General features: G+C 47.4%; 1 protein-coding gene across 5 annotated transcripts; it reads left to right on the top strand.

Annotated features, from left to right (window-relative positions):
• Window positions 1-393: 393 nt before the first annotated feature.
• KLF15 (KLF transcription factor 15) lies at window positions 394-14,107 on the top strand. Of its 5 annotated transcripts, none has more exons than XM_083869544.1 (3): window positions 394-961; window positions 5,075-6,182; window positions 12,105-14,107. In XM_083869544.1, the coding sequence occupies exons 2-3, from the start codon at window positions 5,140-5,142 to the stop codon at window positions 12,271-12,273; spliced, it is 1,212 nt and encodes a 403-aa protein (XP_083725670.1). In that variant the 5' UTR covers window positions 394-961; window positions 5,075-5,139; the 3' UTR covers window positions 12,274-14,107. The 5 variants fall into 5 exon arrangements, with proteins under 5 accessions (XP_083725670.1, XP_083725669.1, XP_083725672.1 ...); XM_083869543.1 differs by lacking the exon at window positions 394-961 and adding an exon at window positions 2,220-2,324; XM_083869546.1 differs by lacking the exon at window positions 394-961 and adding an exon at window positions 3,893-4,049.
• The last annotated feature ends 1,200 nt before the right edge of the window (window positions 14,108-15,307 follow it).

The raw sequence follows: 15,307 nt of genomic DNA, 5'->3' as shown, positions 1-15,307 counted from the left end.
TGATGGGCAGGAGAGAGGGCATGGGACTCCTCCTCATGGGACTTCTATCTCCAGGGACTCCCATCTCCAGGAGATGTCCAGAGTGTGTGCACACTTACAGTCTCACAGAACGGTTTGTGTTGGAAGGGACATTAATAGGCCACCTGGTCCAACTCCCTGCAAGGAGCAGTGACGTTTTCAACCCCATCGGATTGCTCAGAGCCCCGTCCAACCTGACCTGTAATGTTCCCAGGGATGGGGCATCAACCGGCTCTTCCAGCGACCCGTTCCGGTGTTTCATCGCCCTCATTGTAAAACATTCTGCCTTACCCCGAATCCAAACCAACCTTCTTTCAGTTTAAACCCGCTCCCCCTCTCCCTGCGCCGCCGGGCCCCGCCGGGCGCTCCCAGCACGGCGCATCCCGGGGCTCCGCGCCCTCCCCGCGCAGCGCCGCCCCGGGGCCGAGCGCGGCTCCCATTGAGGCCGGTGCCGGGCCGGCCCCCGCCGCGGCGGGGCCAATGGGGGCGGCGGACGCGGTCGAGCCTCTCCCCGGCCTCCCCCGCCGCGGCCGGGTGCCCGTCATGTGAGGGGGATATAGTACTACGGGAGCGGGGCCGCGCTCCGCAGCCGCGCACCCGCCTCCCGGGGGAGCTGCGCCCGCCTCCCGCCGCTCCGGCCGCTCCTGCCTTCCTTTGCGGGCTGCTGCTGTGGCTTTGCTTGGTTTTCAGTCCTGCATTTTTATCGTGCGTGTGTGGCTTTTTTTTAAATTTTTTATTTGAATTTTTTTTTTTTAAATTATTGTTCCTATAGTTATTTTTTGCCTTTTTTTTTTTTTTTTTTTTTTTTTTTTTTTTTTTTTTTTGGTGGCTTTAGCTGTGTTGTTTGGGTTTTCTCTCCCCTCGTTTCTCGTTGTTGTTGTTGTTGCCTTCTTCTGGTTGTCCGTGGCCTTTGCTGCCTCCCCCGGCTCGGAGAATAGTTCAGGTAAGGGCGAGCGGTGCCCCCGCTGCCGCAGCCCCGCCGGGACCGGGGCCGGGGCCGTGCCCGGGGCTGTGCCCGCGCTCCGCGCACGGCGGAGGTGCAGATGGAATTCCAGATTCCATCCCGGCGGGGCAGCGGCCGGGGCTGGGGGGCTGTTTTCGGGCTGGAGCGGTGCCGTGCCGTGGAGTGACAGGCGGCGAGGGTGGCAGGGGGGTCATTCCCCATCATCGCGACCACGCTGGTGGGGGGAGAAGAGGGAGCTCGGGCCCCCAAAGGCTCCTGAAAAAGGATGGAAGGAAAAAAAGCAACATAATAAACAATAATTTTTAAAAACCCTCTACAAACGGAACAAACAAACAAAAAACCACCACGATTAAAAAAACCCCAAACAAACATGTTTTGCAGCCATGGGAGCCTGGCTGTGCTGGTGCTGGAGTGGGAATTCCCTGTGTGTGTCCCGGCACCCCCTTCCCTGCCCGGGCTGCTGGTGCCCCGCGTGATTTCGGGCCACCCTTCAGTGCCGGGGCGCAGAGGCAGCGGGGTGCGCTCCGCCGGGGCCACTGCCTCTGCCTGCTGCTGGTCAACTGCTTCCTCTTGTGGAAGCCAAAGTTTAGGGCCGGAGCGGGATAGTTTTCAGAAAGAAAAGCTTTGGGAATGTTTCTGCGGCTTCCCAGTAGCAACGGGTTTGGAAAAAACAAACCTGAACACCCCGCTGTGTCCAGGGAGCAGCACAGCCACCTTGCGGAGGAGATGAGAGCAAATGGATTTACTCCTGGCTCACGGCTTGTTTTTATTATTTTTCAATTATTATTTCTCCCCCCCCCGCATTTCTCTTTTAATTTCTTAGAAGCTCTGGGCCTGCTTCATTGCCTTGTTTATGGCTCTGTGTCTGTGGAGCAGAAGTCAGCCTGAACAGATTTAAAACCTTCTAGGGAACAAGAGAAAACCCTGAAGAGATTAGTCTTAAACTAGAAAAAGCTGTGGCAGTAAACGTAGGAAATGACTGTCAGCATCTCACATATGCTGTGTGATCAGTTGTGCTGGGCCGACTGTCCAGAAATGACAGGCTGGGAAATACATCCCTTGTTTTTCAGCAAGTTCCCAGGACTGTACATTTTAATGTTACTCTGCGTCAAAATATGTGTTCTCTGGTTTGCTTTTTGTCATTATTATTTTTTTTTTTTTAGCTGTCGATTAGATGGACAGGCTTTAAACAGAACAACATGTTTTTGGCAGAAAGGACATCATAACAACCCAGGGAACTCTTAAAAAAAAAAGTTGGAGACGGTCATGCTGCTGAACAGCTGCTGTATTTCACTCCAGAAGTGCTGTTTCCAGTGGCTCAGGCACTGCGGTCTCACTATAGGTGCTTACATTTCTAACATGTTTTCATCATTCCTAGAGATGAAAGTGTGTTATGGAAACAGCATCATTAGTTTTCATAGCTTTCACAGCCCCAGCTTTTTTTGGTTTTGTTTTCTAATCTTCTGGTTTTGGCTGTGTCTTCAGGCAAAGTAAGGATGAAAGCCTTTTGGTTGTTAGCCTGGCCTTTAGGAGAAAAATATAGCCAGGGCCCGATCCTGCATTCCAGGCATTCTCCAAAATCTTCTTGGCTATTCTGCAAGCTTTGAGAGTGCACAGAAAGCAGAACTGGCCTGTAATGTGCTTGGATCTATTTGGCTCTGACAGTCCGCTCTTAAAAAGCCTCTGGTTACATCGAGTGACATTGTTCCTTGTCAAAAGAGATGGGAAACAAGCCTGGTGGCTGTTTTCTGCTGAGGTAACTGGCCCACAGCAGTTGCTAGGGGTTCATTTCCACCCCCCGCCCCCCGTTTAAGTCCTTATTCAAATTACAGTTTAGTTCTATTCCCAGGGAAATATATGGATATTTTGATATGTGGCTTCCCAGCTCTTGCAGGCATTTAAAAAACTTTTTTTTTTTTTTTTTTTAAGGAGTTCACCAACTGTTTTTGGTGCAAACAGAGCATGCCAGCTTTTCTTTAGAAAAGCACATGTTGCAGTCCAGATTTCCCTCACAGTCCCATTCTTCAGAAGTTTAAGCTGGAATAATTCAGACATTGGAGGGAGGATCAGAAACCATCTGAGGGCAAGTCTTCCTTTCTGCCCTGTGTTTCTCAAGGCAGTCACCAGTTTTTGGTGCAAGATAGAAACAATCAGCTTGGGTGAATTCTTACCAGATGCCAGTACTAATTTGTCAGAAGCAGATGGTGCTTTCTGTTTCAAAACTGGAATAGCTCAGCTATGGGACTTCTGCTGGGGGAACTTTCCATCAACACAGAGATTATAAAAAAAAAAAAAAAAAAGTGTGTTAGAAATAGTTCAGCTCTTCTGACTCTTTGCTTTTACTATAAGATATGATTATAGGCTGAGGTCACAAAACAGAGCCACTAACCTCTGCTTGAACTTCCTCATGCACATGTAGGTGTTTCATTATTGGTTCAGAGGCATAGCTGACCAACAGGACAGGGAAATGTGCAATCTTACTTTTAAGTCTTTCTTTCAACCCATCCCTGTTTCCTCCATGTGTCTATGAAGGAGGAAGCCATATCTTTAAGAAATATGGATTTCTCCCCCCTTCCTTTGAAATATTAATAGATGTTGCCAACGGGACAAAGCTCTTTAAGGGTATTGTGTAAAATACCTCTCTCTGTGCTCCCTGCAGCACTGAACATACAGACACCTTTTGATTTTTCTCCAGAGAAGGAAAGACAGGGCTCAGTTTTGGAGATGAGGCAGCAAAGATGCTCTGCAACAGCAGTAACAACCATCCTCTCGCCTGCACAAAACTGGGAGCTATTGACTATTCATGGCAAAGCGTCCAGAGCGCAGCGGCAGAGCCTGTGGAAAATGACAGCGTGTAACAAGATTGACTGGCATTTCCTTCACGCTGGGTCACATGCCTCCTAATTCACACAGACACAGAGCCTCATAGGCTGATCGAATGACTTCTATCTCTGCAGTCCACATACCTTCCACAGAAAGGCTTGTTTTATTATGCACATGTACAGCTCTGTTTTCAATCAGTCACCTTGAGCAAATGACTGAGGGCCAGTGTTCGCTCCATCCCGAGGTCTCTGCGTTTGCTCTCTGAGAGGCATAATCTCCGTCCGTGAGCAATTTTTGGGTTTTTTTTTTCCTTCGGGGAGGTAAAAACCACGCAGTTGTCCCTCCTGCCTCCCCCTCGCAGGCGCCTTTCTAGGAAGTTTGCTTGTTTTAGCTCGTAAAAGCGCAGGACGCGTAAATCGCGGCTGTCAGCGAGGAAAGGTGGGGTTTGCTGCTGTGGGGTTGTAGCGGGATTAGGGCCGATGTGAGCCGGGATTTGTGGGACGGGCAGGAGGCAGCGGGGCCGTGCAGCCCTCCCGGTTCAGCAGCCTCTGCCCCGGAGAGAGGAGCGCTGAGAGCAGCCACCAGCTGGCCGGCAGGGCACAGTAATTAGCTCAGTGCAGTGCCAGCCTTATTAAGGACAGTGCAGGTGATGATGACGTTGGCGCACTGATTCATTACATCTGGGGGGGAAAATCCGCCTAGTAAATGCTGAAGCGCAGTAAATATTTTTGGCTCTTGCCAGATTGATCCTTGCATTATGCTGAACAACCTATATTTGTAGAACTGAGGAAGTTAAAAATAAAGTTGGTGGAAAGCTACAAGATAGGGAAAGTATTTGCATTTTATTGCCACCAGCAATAAACTTTTTTTTATTTGTTTCTTTTTCGTGGTAAAAATTTCAACACTTTATTTTTATTTTTTTTTTCTTCCCATTCCCTTCTTTGGCTCTGGATTTCACTGCTAGGTGAAAGCTCGTTATTTATTTTCTCTTGCCGGTAATATTCTGTAAGGGAGCTGTAAATCTGGAGCACACATGGTTGGGAAATGATTTCTGACAGAATTCTTTTACAAATATGTGGTGCAATCCTGCAAAATGCTTCAGCCCTGACAGTCCTTGGGGGGTGGTGCAGACATATCAAAGCTTGTAGCAGCCTGTGTACCGAGGAAGGCTGGCTGCTCTGGACTTTCCGGTGGGCTAGAGCTGCAGTTTATGGAGATAAATGATTAAACCAACTTCTGACTGTTGCTGTTTTGTTTTCCTGCACTCAGGCTCTCACCTGAACTTTGGCTGCCTGGTATATGCTGTTGGGATATCCTTAAGAGATCATCCAGGAATGGTGGATCACTTGCTGCCTACTGATGAATCCTTTTCATCTGCAAGATCTTCTCTTGGATACTTTGGGGACATGACAGCAGGCGTGAGGTCCTACCAAATGCTGCCCTCTCCCTTGTCAGAAGATGACAGTGACTCGTCCAGCTTTTGTTCTTGTTCCAGCCCTGACTCCCAGGTCCTCAGCTCCAGCTATGGAAGCACATCCAGTGCAGAAAGTCAGGACAGTATCTTAGACTATTTATTGTCCCAGGCATCTTTGGGGAACACCACTGCATCATGGTGGGACAAAAGGAGACTTCAGCCAATAGTGAAAGAGGAGTGCTTTAGGTTGCCTGAATTTGCCGTGGATATGGAAGACTCAGGACCATTTCAGCCCACGCTTGAGGAAATTGAGGAATTTTTGGAGGAGAACATGGACTTGGAGCTCAAAGAAAGACCTAAAAGTGAGACCAAGGACTTGAGAGCTTGCAGCCAGGTTTCTGTTGCTTCGCTGCAACAAAAAGATCATATGTTACCCAGTACTAGTTTAAAAGAGAGTAAAAATGAACAGTTGACCAGCTCAACAGAAGGTGGCCAGGCTTCAAATGGAGGAATGACCCTGGAGAATGGAATACCAGTTATGCTCCAAATTCAGCCTGTACAGGTCAAACAGGAGTCCAACACGAGCCCCAGTTCCCAAGGACCAGCACAAGAGAACATTAAAATTGCACAGCTCCTAGTCAACATCCAAGGACAGACATTTGCCCTTGTGCCTCAGATAGTTCAGTCGTCCAATTTGAACTTGTCCTCTAAATTTGTGCGCATTGCCCCCGTCCCCATTGCCGCCAAGCCAATTGGGCCAGGAGGCATGATCCAGGGGCAGACGGGAATCATCATGGGTCAGAAATTTCAAAAGAATCCTGCAGCTGAACTCATTAAAATGCATAAATGTTCTTTTCCTGGCTGCACCAAGATGTATACGAAAAGCAGCCATTTGAAAGCCCACCTGAGGAGGCACACAGGAGAAAAGCCCTTTGCGTGCACGTGGCCAGGTTGTGGATGGAGGTCAGTATTGGGGTGCAGCTCTGTCCAATCCCCCTTCCCCTTTTTGCTCACTTGACCTAACTTGCTGTGCAAGTAGGTTTGTACTCTGATTTTTAAACTGTTTCTATTACCAGAACTTGTTTGGTTGGTTTGACAATGGAGACCATTTTTCTTCCTGTTAGCTAACCCAGGCCTTCTGATAAATTAAATAGCACAGCATCACCTGCTGGCACCAGCAGTGTTAGTGTCTTAAAAAAAATAAACTTAGTCCATTATAATTTGTATTTCATTCTAGAGGGTCAGATTAAGCTTTTTACCCCAGGTAAGACCCGGTGTTTGTGTTGGTGTGGTTGTGGCACACAAGCCCCAGCAGGCCCATGGCTGGCAGCAGCTGAGGCTGAGTGAACTGGATGGTCTAGGGCAGAATTGCTGTGCACAGCCCTGTGTGGGACTAAACGTGGCCAGTAAAGGGCTGTGATAAGCAAGTGTGGTTAAAAGCAGTATTCTGTGCTCTTTCATAGAAAATGCACTCCATCCCACTCCTTCTGAAAATGCTGGCAGTGACACTCTGGCATACTCTGGGTTTTATTCTCTGTCTTGATTCAGAAAAATGCGTGGGTGCCACTCAAAGTTGCAAAAAAGCTGTCAGATGTAACAACATAACCAGAAGGCTGCGGTGGAGTTAAGCATTGCTTGAATGAAAGATTGCAGGTTTGATTGAGAAAATGTTTGCCAGAGGGATTTTTTAAGTACTTTATTTTTAATATGAATTGAAAAATTTAGTCCTTTAAAAAATCAACTTTTTATTTTAAGGAAGCTTTGACAGGTTCCTTCCTCCTCCTTTCCAGTTAGCTGTATTACTGGCTTGCCTGCTGGCAAATGCTAATGTACAGCACCACAAATGATGATGGGAGAAAATGTAATCTTAAGTACCTTGTGTTAAATTAAACTGACTTTGTTGCAAATAATATGCTGCAGAACTTCAGTGAGCAATGTCTAATGAGAAAATGGCTTGTGATAATGGGCAACAGATGAGGTAAAAAGTAACAGGAGAGTGTTGTGTAAAAATGCAAGTATGTGAGACATGCAGCAGTTAGAGATGGCTGGGTTGGTTTGAGGGAAAAGGTCACAATAGAGCTGAGCCCTCTCTTCCTCAGCTGAACCAGTCTGAAGTTTGTTTCTCAGAAGGCTGAGGAGATCAGATTATAGTTCTCTGCAAACTGATGGTGATTTGTTTCATTTTGTCCTGGTGGCAGTTCTCATGAGCTCAGTTTGTTGCTGCTCGGGGTGCCCACTCATCAAAGCCATGTTTTCCAGCTGATGCCTGGTCCCAGGCACTGTGGGCTGGTTGCTCCCAACCTGCAGTACAGGCACTTGCTGATTTTTATTTGGTTGCCCGAGTACGTGTGCACAGGCAGCAGATGTGCCTGTGGGTGTCATGTTGGCTCTCCTTGCCACTGGGCTGTGAGCACAGCTCTTCTTTTTGTGACAAATGCACGTGGGGGTTTGTCTAATCCATGCTGAGACTTGTACCAACACTCCCAGTGACTTTTGTGGCTCAAGATCAGGAGCCTGAAACATTGCCTGTGGATGACCTTCCCCAGCTCTGTCTTATCGCAAAGCTGGTGTTCCCCAAGATACAAAACCAAGGGGAGCACTTAGGAAAAATATTAAGTGATAAAGGATGATTAAATTTACAACAGGTGCCTCTCTTCTCAAAGCGTTGTGGCGAATGGTTTGCATCCAAAGCAGGATGCTGGTGGGCCAAAAGAAGTGCAGGTCCCACAACCTGGAGCACCCTGAACTCTCAGCCACGACAGCTTTTTAAAGATGAGCCCAACAGGAATGAGAAAGTAATCACCTTTATAATGAAGAACGTGTCTTGTCCACAAACAGCTGCTGCAAAGGGCTTTGCGAACTCTTTTGCTGTTTGTCTTATTGAATTTCACAGCCTGGGCTGCAATCCCAGTCCCCAAAACCCCCAAACTTTGGAAGGGCTCTGCTGCAAGAGAAGTTTATAGCCAGCAGGAGAGGCTGTGTTTGGGTAGCTGCCTCCTGTGCTCAGAGCAATCCTTAGCACCAGCTTGAGATTGCTGCACATCCCCTGCACACTGTTCCCACATCAAAGGCCAAACCCAACTGAGCATTAAATTACTCAGTCCCCTTTCATCAATAAACCATGTTTACCTTTCCAGAAGTTCAGTGAGAGCTGTGACTTAAATCTCACATGACTTAAGTCCAGTGCATCTGGCCACTCTGTTTGCTCCCAGGTCTACATAATCTCAAATGAATTTAAGAACCAAAACATTGCTGGGCTCTGCTTTCCTCCTCTTTTCCCTTCATTCTTGTGCTTGTGTATTTATTTTTTCACTGAAGACACTTAAGAGCTGATCTTGCAGGAGATAGTAATTTCAAAACCAAAACAAAGTGTTGCCTAGCACAAAGTGCTTGAGCTCAGTGGGAGGGTTAAAAGTTCTTCAGCTGTCTGTGTAGCCTTGCTATGATGTTTTTAATTCACCAGGATTGGAGTGTGCACCCAGCAAACACTTTTTGCTAACCCTTAGGATGGCTGGAGATCCCTAGTACCTCCCTCATGGTTGTGCCCTTTCTAGGCACGGGGCAAAGGCTGTTTTTGGCAGTCTGTAGAGTGGTGCTCATCTGGCAGTGGCCAGTGACCCGTTGTGTTCCCTGGACGGGTCAGGGCACTGATCTGTGTCGTGCCACCTTCTACCTTTGGCACCCCAGCCTTCGGTTATCACTGCTCAGCCAAAGAGCTGAGCTGCACCGTGGGCTGGGCTCAGCAGCTGTGTTACGGCATGGAGCAGGAGAAGCTCCTGCTTCCCCTCCCTGGCACAGCACCATGCAAAGCTGCAGTTGCTGCAAGGCTGGGGTATGAGGCAATCACCTTTAAATGGCCCACTGCATCTTCTGGCTGGAGGCTCCACAGGTGACAGCACGGGCTATGGGCTCTGCCTGGTTTAGCAGGGAGGGTTTGAAGGCTTGTAACATAACACATGTGGCCAGGAGAATGCTTGGGCCTGAGTGACAGTGGGCAGTACCACACATGGGGCAGGGCAGGCATCTTGCATTGACTTTTCTTGCTGCTGCTGTGCAAGGGGATGTCAGGAGCTGTGCCGGTGTCTTGTAGGAAAGCTCTGGGGGGTGGGCAGGAGGAATCAATCTAGAGCCTCCCCTCCACTGTGGAGGAGAGGTACAGCCTGAGCTGGCCTCAATGGCTGGTGGCCATGGCAGGGACCAGGAGTACCAGGCTGAAGCTATTGACCTTGTCCCGTGAGCCACATAAGAATGTCCCCATATGGCTGGGAGACACAGGACACGTCCTACACATCAGGGAGCTCTAGGATTTTTCTTCAAGGGAGATGTAGTTACTCTCCCTTGGGGTCCTGCCAGATAGAAGGATGAAGAAGGCCCTTTTAGTTGCTGTGGGATTTCCCAGATCATTTCACTTTTTTTTTGAAGGAGGAATCCTTCTGGAAATAGCAGTGACAGAATAGTGAGGTATTCCTTGGGGCTTCCTTTTTTTTTTATTTTATTTTTTAATTTTGCATTCCACAGTGGGTTATTTTCACTTTTTTTGGGTTGATCTCAGTGCCAGAGTGTGTTGCAGATATTTCACTGCAGAGCCAGACCGCTGGATCCTCCCAGCTTCCTTGTCCTAACCTTTGCGTTGTTTTTTTGTAAACACACAGACAGCTTGAGGTTTATTTCTGTGGGCTCTGTAAGTTGATCTTTCCGTCACTGCTGGGGAACAGTATTGCAACATTCTTGCCTCTTCAGCTAAGGACATCGTTATGAGGCAGAGTGTATTTTTATCACATGAACTCATCCACACTCATTCCTGACATGCGCCTCTTTCTCCCCCACCACCCATGCAATTCCCCTCGAAATGCACTTGTGAAGCTCTTGTGCAGGATTAGCCAAGTGCTACTGCACTTCTGTTGCAGATGGTGACCTTAATGGCTGAGGACATAGGACAAGGCAACCCAGCCACATCTGGTTTTCCTTCTTTGAAGTCTGTATATAAGAGGAGAGCTCTTTGCAAAAGTGCTGTTCGCTCTCTGCTCCCTATTTTCCCTGGATGTGGCACAGGTCTGTTCCTGGTTCAACACTCAGTCCTACTGAGGCAGTCTGCACAGGCAGCACCCTAAACTCTCCAGGCCCACTCACCCATAGCCCTACAAGAGCATCCCTGCAGGGATCTGGCACTGGGACTTGCTCACTACTAAGGACTTGGGAGAAATCCCTGACCCTGCTGCCCCCAGGTCCAGACTGTGTTTTTGGGAAGCTATGGCTGAAAGGACCAGGGGTGTTGGAGAAAGCAAACATGCAAGTAGAAGGCGTGAAGAGAAATTTCTATCGTAGCCTTTATGAAGAAGACTCATCCCAGACAAGGAGCAGGTTGATAGTTCTATAACAACTGCCTGTTCATCGTGGAGAATTTGACTCTTTTGCCATGAGGATACCAGAGCAAGGAAAGGAAGACAAGCAAGTGAATAGGTGAAAGAATCTCTCCTAGAAATGCCCCTGGGAGAGATGTGTCCACACCATATCTTACCCATGGTGAGTGCCTGTGCCTGCTTTCCACAGACTGAGTGCTCTCTGGGGAGCGTGACCAGACTAAAGAGCTGCAGCAACTGAGGAAACCATTACCAGCTTTCCTAGTGCCTATGCCCTGGTCCTCAACTGTTGGCGGGAGATCAGAGCTAATTAAAACCTTTATGTGGAAACTTACTTTTCTTGCATGAGGGATTTATTCATAGGAGCCCAGCAGTCCTGTTTTCTCCCTTTCATAAAAATAGCATATTCGCTCTGTTGATGATGTGATATTTGCTCCAGAAGGGCACATTTTTCTACATGTTCTTTACCCAATTTGTTCAGCTAGTGCCCATGACTTCACTTATTTATTGTAAATAGACAGCTGATACCATTTCTTGCAAGCTCTCTTTCTGTGCTGCTCTTTGTTACTGCTCTGGCAACAAAACACTTACTTGCCCTTTGTCAGGCAGCAAATTTTTTTGTACCCATCTGGACAGGGCTGTTTTAGTGTGACATTGTTAATTAACCCTCTCTCTCCCAGTGATGTCCAAAGTGGAAATAGGGCTAGCCCTGCTCTTAAGACCAAAGAATTAGCTCATTTGGGTTCAATAAAGCCTGTGGGATTCATGGTGGCTATTTGGGAATTTTTCTGTGGAGATGGAAGATGGAAAATATCTAAAATTCAAAGGACTACGGACTACACTTTTGGTAATTAAAGGCTCTTTTCCATTTAATTTACCCATGCTATCTATGCAAATAACTATGCTAATGGCCATTGGGGCCCACCTGAATTTCAGCTGATGACATGCTGAGCATCTCTGGTACTATTAAAGACTCTTTATTTAGCCTGCAGGAGCACACACAGAAGCCAATTTTTCATCTGGATCTAATAAGTCATGTTGTTTCTAGGTAGCTATAGCTGGATTTATCTGGAATCCCTCTCAAACTGGGTGCAGTTCAGGGATGCCTGTTGTGTTCTTGTCAGTGGGAGCTTGAAACAGTCCTCACCTGCAGGACAGTGGCTGGAGTCTGTGCTTGGATTTGCAGGAGAGAGATGGTGGGGTGGCTTTGGAGGGGACTGGCAGGGGGATCAAGAGCAGTGCTGTTTTTGTCAAGCTGTACCCATGTTATGGGGTCCAAGGTGAGGCTGGCACAGACATTGCCTCCGTGGGTTGCCCTGAGGCCAGGGCTGACACGGGGTGAGGTTGGTAGGTGTGTATTTCCATCACTGCTGCTGCCTGTGGGCTGGGACCAGCCCAGCCCTGCTGTGTGTTCCTTTCATCTCCTGGAGTCTCCCAGTGGCCTGAGGGAGACTTCTTTTAACCAGCTGTGAGAGACAGCATTATAAACCCCTATTTATCTAAAAAGGCTTCTCCTCTCTTGCAGGTTCTCCAGGTCAGATGAGCTGTCCCGGCACAGGCGTTCCCACTCGGGGGTGAAACCCTACCAGTGTCCAGTCTGCGAGAAGAAGTTTGCTCGAAGTGACCACTTGTCCAAACATGTCAAGGTGCACCGATTCCCACGAAGCAACCGCTCCGTCCGCTCCGTGAACTGATGGGTCCTGCTTCCCCTTCCCGCCCAGCCATCCTACAACAGCCGATGACAGCACTTTGCTCACTATATTTCTAGTGATAATTTATTTGTCTCCACAGAACAGTCAATGCTGTTACTTGATACCACCATGTTTGAGTGCCCTACGTCCTTCAAAGATGATTTGAGAATGAAGCTCTTTTTGGGTCAGGGGAGCAGGGCGCTTCTTCCTTTTTTTTTTTCTTTTAAGGATATTATTTTCCTTTCCTTCTATCTGTCTCTCCTTTGCTGCTGCTTCTTTTGGAAATTACAGTGTTTTATTTTTAGCTGTTTTCTGCTGCACAGGAAAATGTAAAAGTTGCTTGCTGCTAGTTAATTATAGCCCTGGCATTCCTGAGGGCTTTGCTCATGTACAGGCCACTCATTGTGAGTTTTTATTAAGCTGCTCTATTTGTCCAGTTTGGAAACAGCAAATTCCTTTTGAAATGAAAACAACTCCTTTGTTTTTGGGTCGCCTGAGCCAAGGATTTGTAGGGGCTGGCCATAGGAGGGGGAACAGTGGGAGTCGGGGATAGGGGGAGACAAGGCTTGGAGAGCACTGGAATGTGCCTCCATGCATCTCTGATTTTCCCGGCTCACATTTACCTTTCCGTTGGCTAGGGCTATATATAAATATTTATGTATACATATTCATACATACATACATATTATATATATATTTAAGCAAAGACACGTCCCAAGCAAACCCAGAAGCTCAGGCTGCATGGAATGGCTTGGAGTGGAGCCTCTGGATCTATGCGCGTGCTTCTGTCCTGTGCTGCCGAGGAGTGAAAGGATGCCCATGTGCCAAAGGATGCTGCTTTCCTTTGAGGCTTGTTTGCAGCATCCACTGTCTTTAGCAGAAGAGCTGTTGTCTGCCCACGAAGTAGCACAAAGGTGTTTGTGAGAGCCTCTGAGCTCTGTTCCTGTTTCTGCTCCTGCCTTCTCATGTGCCTGGGGGGAGAAAGCAGAGCTCCAGCCCTGAGGGTGCCTGGTGAGCACTGGGCATCCTGACATCCAGTGTGAGTCAGGGCCTGGCTGGTTGGAGCTAAGTCTCTGGCTGGCAGGGTCTGTAGGATGCGCCTGTGCCCAGGGAGGGTGGGAGAAACCCTTACCTGGTGGGACAGTGCTGTGAGATCGAGGTCTAGGGGTGCTAATCCTCTCCCTCCCAACAGCCATGTCAGAGCTCCATGCAGCTGGGGTGGGCAAATGGGTGAGAACAGTAGCCAAAAGAAACAAATTTGTCCAATAGCTGGCTAAGAAGGGAATTTAAGCAAATCATCAGATGGCAGCAGGCAAGTGATTTTATTTGTGTTTCTTCTTGTTTTGTTTTTCCTTTTGAACTCTGGCAATTGTAAGAAGCTTTAGAAGAAAATAGAATTCAGTAATTAGGAATGATTTTATAATGGATGTTGCATTTCCTTTCCATTCGCAGACGGCATCTGTTTGTCTTTTCTGTTGGCAAAATGGGAAGTAGGAAAAGTGTGATCCCAGAGTTAGGCAGAGCAGGAGCCCATGCTGTGTGAGAACAGCAGGTCTGGCTAAAGTGAATGCATTCCTTTTGTCCTCTAGAAATTAATATAATTGAACTATCATCTATTGACTGGTTTATATCACATCCTATGAATGTATGTAAATAAAACTGTACATAGATGCATATCTATATAAAATATCTTTTAATAACGTATCAAATTTGTGTAAATTGGAAACAAAAATACCTATAAAGCCAGTGTACATAAGTTACAATTATGTATATTTTCTTTTGTTCTTCATAAAAATATATTTACTTTGACAATAAAATGAAAAATGGAAATTTTAAATCCCTCCTTGAAATTCATTAATTTCTTTTATAGCCAGCTCTGTAATCAGGACAATAGCACTTGAAATTTTGATTCACCTGGATGTAACTTTTCAGGTGCTGTGTAACAGGCAGATGATGGATCAGTTCTGAAGTTATCATCAGTTTTTCTCATCTCAGAAAGTTCTTGGGAGGTGCAAGATGTCTCAGCTCTCTCTCTTCACTGGAGCCCTCCTGCCTTGCTTGGCAGCCACGCTGGGACACAAACGCCTTCCATGGCTCCTGACTGCTGTGGAACAGGTCTGCAGAGGCAGTAAAACTGTGGTTAATAAAGTAGAGCAAGCAGGTTTTGAGGGAATTCCAGCTTTAGTGATTAGTGTGGAGGAGGAAGGGCTTCAAAGTCTGCTTCAGACTGTGACCGTGACTCACTGTGTGACGCAAGACAAAGGACTCAATTGCCATGTTCTGCAGTTCCCTTTCTTGTAAAACGGGGATAATAACGCATCACAGTGATACTGTGGGACTTAATTTGTGTTTGTGTGATCCTTGGATGGAAGGAGCAAGCAATGAGACCAGTAGTCACAGGATTAGATTGTTAAAGAAAGGCCTGGCATGATGGAGGTCTTGGTGCCAGGGTGCCTCAGTTGGCTCTTCTGTAACTCCCACGCCTGAAAGAGTGATGTGAAGGAGCTGTGGTAGGAAGCATTGCCTCAGGCCTGAGGAGAAGACACCCTGTTCTGCAAAAGCCATTGCTTCCATTTGTAACAATAGGGGCATGAACACCATGCTCTTGTGATCTGCAAGCTGGGACATCTCTTTCACTGTGCTTTTGCTTACTTTGGCCTCCACTGGAAGAAGAAACCAGCAACATTACTGGTGTTAAAGTACTTCTGAGTCTTCGTGGGAGCAATGGTGCAGTGGGTCCAGATCTCCCAGCAGGAATCAGAGACTAACAGGCACTGAGGGATTAAAGTCTCTCCCTGAAGAACAGCCACCAAAAAGTGCCAGCTGATGAGCCAGGGCTCTCCAGACCTCTGATTATTTTTCCCAGAGAATCCCTTTGAGTCTGGCAAGAGGACCGAGGGATGAGGCAGACTTAAGTTCTGTGCAATCCAGGTTGTTGTTACCTCCTGAGGTGTAGCTTGAAGACCAGAGTGCTCAGGACAGCAGTTTTAAGTTTTAATTAGAAAGCCTGCACCAAGAGAATCTGCAATTCCCTTCT

The sequence above is a fragment of the Zosterops lateralis genome (assembly GCF_965231275.1).
Source record: "Zosterops lateralis genome assembly, chromosome: 11".
NCBI lineage: Eukaryota > Metazoa > Chordata > Aves > Passeriformes > Zosteropidae > Zosterops > Zosterops lateralis.
Note: the sequence above shows the minus strand (reverse complement) of the source record. Positions and strands in the feature narration are given on the sequence as shown.